Below are 5,620 nucleotides of genomic sequence, written 5' to 3'. Positions count from 1 at the left end.
CATAAGAAAATAAAAAATAATGTTTTTTTCTAAAACACTATACTACGGTTAGACAAAAAACACGTTTTTATAAAAAAAACACCTATATGTCACGGTTAGACTGGTTTTCTTACCACACGGAGGCATGATTAGAAAAGGTATACATCATAATTAATAATCATAAAGCTACAATAAAGTAATTATAGGCATGTATAGAATTGAGTGTTTTATTAGCATCATCCAAGAAATATTCAAAAGGTAGTAACTAAACGCGTGATTGATATATCTCAAGGTCCCACCATGTAGTCGACATATGTATATTTTTTATTAAGAGAGCTAATGAGAACCGGTTTTATATAATTTACTATAAAACGATTACAATAAAGGGGCAGGCAAACGGGCAACAAGCTGCGCCGCAACCCCCTTTTGAACAGCAAAGTCAATCCTGCTAAAAACGAAACTTTGGGACCTAGAAGCTGAAGAGGTTCCGTGTACGACGCGTTGAACCCTACTCAAAAATTTCACAGCCTCTGAAGCCAGAAAACCAAATGTATCAAAGGCAAATGGTAGAAAGACATGTTGATTATCTAAACAAGCTTTCTCGTGTTTAACAACTTTGCCCGATTCAGCCTTCAACGCAGCCTGACCCACAAAATTTACCATTTAAGGAATTTACCATATAAGGATACACTTGAATTTGAACCGGGAAACCTCTCACCTAGGGCCGACGCCCGGTGAACAGTGACCCGAAGGCACGGCAATTCAGTGAGATAAAAGTCGTTCAGTTTAATGATCGAACTAGTGATCGCCGCTTAGTAGTCTATCCATCATCATCATATGCCGTTGAAACTAAATATTAGAGGCAAGAATCGAACATGCATCATATTGAACACCGGTCTTCTTCTTACCACGAGCCGAGAAAGAGCAAGAGTCAAGTTTGAGCTTCCGTAAGTTTAAACGAGCTGAGCTCGATCTTGTACCCCAAAATTATGTGGATGGCATCGAATGAGTCAAAACGAAACATATCAGACTCGTGTTGAATAAAAACATGACTCGTGTGCTTCATCAGACTCCCGCCAAACCTCAGTCCGAGAATCTTTGTCCAGGTCCTGTTTCATGCGGTACATATAGTCATATAGACTCTTGGCAATGGTTTCTTCTAATTATAGCCCAATATAAATTCCTATTGTTTTCTTCTAATTTTAGCCCAAAACTCATTTATATTATTAATTCTCAATAGTCACTTCAATTGATACTCAATTGAAAAAAATGCAAATCTTCAGCCATGCATACCAATCTTGATATAAAACACACACACGCACACACACTCACACACAAAACCCTATATATAATCCACACTTTTTCTCTTCTTTAAAGACCATCTATTGTGGTATAAGTTGAATCCGAGTACACATTATGCTCTACCATGACAACCGTCTCGTTAACTAAATATATTGTTGACAAGGAGCTCACAATATACTCCATCTTACACTACTCGGTTAATTTCTAATTTTAATTTTGTTAGTTAAGTAATGCATGGCCAGACGAGCTTTGAGGCGTTGTTCTAGTTATCGACATGTTGTTGAGCAGGGACTTGAGGGCTTCATTAAGCGGAGTGACTTTATTATATATCCCTACATATCTGGATTTTCGCGGTTGGATATTGGGAAAGACCCTTGTTGATCGATTACACATAGCAGGAATGTAATAAACACGATCAAGAAACACAGTTTTTATGACTCTATATAGACTATACTTATCTTAACCTTTATTTATTCAAATTACACAATGACTCAAAACTCTTGAGAGACTACTCTAATTCTGTTCCCATGCAATCCATGAACATCAAGATTACTCCAACCTTAGATTGGTCCAATTTTGGCCCCGCTGATGAAGAGTCTTAATACTAAAATTATTTAGATTTAAATCATCATAACTGCTATTGCAACACTTAAACAAATATTAAGATTGGAGAAAAAAATGATTTATTTTGTTCATCGTGTTTTCACAAATAACCATGAACAATGATCTCGTCCCCTCTAGTAAGCAGCCAAGAAAAGGTATTTCTAGTTACTCTGTCGTCACCAGGATTTACCTTTTCCAGAATTTCGTCAACGGGAATACCTTCTAGTGTAGCCAATGCACTTGTCCACTCAAGCTTGTCTTTTCCATGTAGAAAAGAGCCCAAATTTTTAAGTGTTGCTGGATGACCACTTAATTTAGAAACTATACTTTGTGCAAGCTCCTCATAACCTTCTTCAGGTCTACTTGCCCCAAATGCATTCAAGCTAAAGAGCTCAATAGCCTCTTCATCATCTAACATTCTCAAATTATATGTTAATACAATTGTGGGCATTCGTAAGATCTTGGTTTCTAGAGGTGATTATTATTAGACTACCATCACCAAGCCATTCGCGTGATGCGGCTAACATATCTAGGTGGAAAACATTATCCACATCATCAAGAACAATCAAAACACTGTTTTGAGATAATCTTGTTGTCATCATGGACATTCCTTGGTTGGTGTCCCTTAATGTTACTTTGGTTTTGAATACATCTGACATAATTTTCTTTTGAAACGTTTTCAAACCATGCATTGTTGACTCGGTACGAATATTTTTGACATATGAGAAACATTCAAATTCATGATATATTTCGTCATATATAGAAGATGCGAGAGCAGACTTACCACCACCCCCAAATCCCACTTATTCCAACAATACGAACACCATCTGACACGCTTTCTAAAAGTGATCTCAAATCTTGCATGCGTCTCTCTATTCCGATTAAGTTTGTATGCACACGTCTTTCAGCGGTTGCATTGTCACTTGGTATTAAGCTAAGATATGTATGTGTAATTGTGTAAACAATTTCTTGGATGGCCTTTTCTTCGTCCCTGCCGATTTTGAATAATTGTGATAGTTAGCTCACACAAAAATAAGCAAACCACGCAGTTAACTAAACACGCCAAGAGTTAAAAGTTAGCTTTAATATTAATAAGCTAAATGAAAAAATAATTAACAAAAAGAATAAACAAATAAGTAGAGCTAGAAAGAAATTAGGGCTAGAATCACTCGCCAATACCCCCATATTGTTATCATATTTCTTTATATTTTTAATATATATTTATACATACAAAAAATTTGATGGCTTTAAGCTAGGGCTTGGGTTTATTAGTCATATGATCCGGTCTTGCGTACGTATGATGACTTTATTAAGTTACAGACTTACAGAGGTACGTAGAAGGTAAAACGTAAATCTCTTAAAGAAAAAGAATTATTAAATCCCGAGGTTCGTATGATAACTATATTAAAGTTTAGCTTTATAAATGTAAATTTGATAGCTAAAAAATTCCAATCCCCACACTCCATGTGGCATTGTGGCCCTATTATGATTTAGAACTATTCACATTTTGAGATGTTATGTATAATGTCATGGAAATGCGTGTCCATTACTGAACTCACAAGCTTTCATGTGTATCCCATGCATGGTTGCAGAAGTCGTAGGCTTTGCTAGGTAAGTCAACCGGGGAGCTGCGATTACTCGACCTGGTTAGTGAGTACTCGGGAATTACTCGGTGAGTACTCGTCCTAGACAAGGAGTTCTCGAGAATACTCATCGAGTACATGCCGCCTAGACCGATTTTTACAACAATGATCTTGGGTGATTAAGCTTATGATTTTTGTTAGCAAGTGAATTGGTAACATATTTAAAGGCAGTTGCCAACTACTGGATAAAGACAGAGATTGACGTAGTTAAACTCTGGTTTAGTTAGCCTTGGACAAATGATGAAGTGTTTCTATTAATAAATATACTACTTCCGTCCCATTAAAGTGTCCATGGTTTCTTTTTTATTTATCTCATTATAATAAATGTCAACTTTCAAAATTTATTAGCCAATTTTCAGTTTACCCTTAAATACACAAAACTAATATTAACAAACAATATTTATGGATCCAATTTTGAAGGACATTATTGTCATTTGGTAAGAAAAAAAATAATAATTTAATCTACCTTAAATTTTGTGTTTTTCAAACTAAGACACTTTGACTGGAACAGAGGGAGTAATATATTTATTGTGAGATGGGAGTTAAGGCTAAGATTTAAGTATAATGTAAACCTAACTTTTGTTGTACGCGAATTTTGGGGTGAGACATGGCATTTGGGACTAACTAGTAGATAATAAACATATTGTGTGCACATTTTGAACAAGAAAGCTAGAATATTACCTGGCGACTACAAATCCTGCAAGGTTAGCTGCATCCACGAGTGCTTTTCTCCAAGATTCAACTTTATCGATGTTCCTTGACTTGTTTTTGGAAAATGCTACTCCGTACATCCGCTTTTGTGTTCGCACATCTGACGGATCTACGTGAAGGAATATAGGTATTACAACTAGCCCTTTCTTAGCCCTGCATTTCATTATGTATTTAAGTTCGTTTAAGCACAAGTCAGAATCAGCATAGTTTGTGGTGAATATGATGATTGCAATCTTGGATTCTTGGATAGCCTTGAATAGGTATGGACCAATGGGTTCATCCTGGGGATCCTTATACACCCGTTGTTGTACAAGAGCCGAGTGGAGACGTTTTACAAATCTCATGCCGGTATCTTGTCCTCTAAAACTAAGAAACACATCATGTATCCTACCGGACAGAGATGACTTAGAAGATGATATGCTACTTGTCATGTTGTGTGGTCTCGATTCAGTACTTGTCTTGCTGGATAGTGTCAATACGGCAGTTGGCCTGCCGCATTGTTCCGTTTGAGAATTTCTCAGCCTGGATGTTGTCGACATGGCTCTTGACCTGCTGGGTGGTCTTGCTATGACGCCTGGTGTACCTGTCCCTATGGATTTACGAGATCTTACCATACTTGACCTGCTGGGGGGTCTCGATTCAGTACTTGTCTTGCTGGATAGTGTCAATACGTCAGTTGGCCTGCCAAATTGTTCCGCTTGAGAATTTCTCAGCCTGGATATTGTCGACATGGCTCTTGACCTGCTGGGTGGTCTTGCTATGACGCTTGGTGTAGCTGTCCCTATGGATTTACGAGATCTTACCATACTTGGCCTGCTAGGTGGTCTCGATGCAGTACTTGTCTTGCTGGATAGCGTCGATATGGTAGTTGGTCTGCCGCATTGTACCACTTCAGAATTGCCGGGTGGTCTCGATACCGTACTTGTCTTGCTGGATAGTGTCGATGTAACATTTGACCTGATGAAACACATCATGTACACTTTGATCGATGATTTTTGTTATAGGAAAATTAATTACCAAAATAGCAATTTGACGAATTAGATTAATTATATAGTCTTGACCTTTTTTCTTTTCAATTTTAAAACTATAATTTAACTTTTGCTTTTAGTATGAAATTTTTTTAGCTAACCACAAGCTTTCATATGACACTTGTGAAAAACCGCTATATAAAAGTAAAACGTAAATTTTTGAAACTTTGTTTTTAAGGGGAAGGTTAACGTACAAATGAAATTAACGTGCTAAACGTGAGAATCAAGTAGAGTAATTATGTAATTACATCATAGAGTAATTATCATAAAGTTATTACTCTACTTATATATATAATTACTCTACTTGTATATATAATTACTCTACTTGATTCTCACGTTTAGCACGTTAATTTC

General features: G+C 36.7%; 2 protein-coding genes across 2 annotated transcripts; both read right to left on the bottom strand.

Moving 5' to 3' along the window:
• Nucleotides 1-1,984: 1,984 nt before the first annotated feature.
• On the bottom strand, nt 1,985-2,576 carry LOC143540757 (TMV resistance protein N-like). Its single transcript, XM_077033734.1, has 2 exons — nt 2,378-2,576; nt 1,985-2,295 (listed from the first exon to the last, which is right to left on the bottom strand). The coding sequence occupies exons 1-2, from the start codon at nt 2,574-2,576 to the stop codon at nt 1,985-1,987; spliced, it is 510 nt and encodes a 169-aa protein (XP_076889849.1).
• Nucleotides 2,577-2,664: 88 nt separating this feature from the next.
• LOC143540754 (toll/interleukin-1 receptor-like protein) lies at nt 2,665-4,777 on the bottom strand. Its single transcript, XM_077033733.1, has 2 exons — nt 4,209-4,777; nt 2,665-2,875 (listed from the first exon to the last, which is right to left on the bottom strand). Exons 1-2 carry the CDS (start codon nt 4,775-4,777, stop codon nt 2,665-2,667), a joined length of 780 nt encoding a protein of 259 aa, XP_076889848.1.
• Between the last annotated feature and the right edge of the window lie 843 nt (nt 4,778-5,620).

This window comes from Bidens hawaiensis, unplaced genomic scaffold (genome assembly GCF_021521415.1).
Source record: "Bidens hawaiensis isolate Kalapana, Puna unplaced genomic scaffold, B.hawaiensis_p1.1 tig00012328_1, whole genome shotgun sequence".
Lineage (NCBI taxonomy): Eukaryota > Viridiplantae > Streptophyta > Magnoliopsida > Asterales > Asteraceae > Bidens > Bidens hawaiensis.
The sequence above is the reverse complement of the archived record's forward strand: the minus strand, read 5'-3'. Positions and strand labels throughout refer to the sequence as shown.

What these genes read in the sequence shown, in the direction of transcription:
- LOC143540757 (XM_077033734.1), bottom strand. Translation starts at nt 2,576, where the DNA reads ATGCATGGTTTGAAAACGTTTCAAAAGAAAATTATGTCAGATGTATTC. An exon ending in ACGCGAATGGCTTGGTGATG is followed by an intron (nt 2,296 to 2,377) that starts GTAGTCTAATAA and finishes TGAGAATGTTAG; the next exon opens with ATGATGAAGAGGCTATTGAG.
- LOC143540754 (XM_077033733.1), bottom strand. Translation starts at nt 4,777, where the DNA reads ATGTCGACAACATCCAGGCTGAGAAATTCTCAAACGGAACAATGCGGC. An exon ending in GCAGGATTTGTAGTCGCCAG is followed by an intron (nt 2,876 to 4,208) that starts GTAATATTCTAG and finishes CAAAATCGGCAG; the next exon opens with GGACGAAGAAAAGGCCATCC.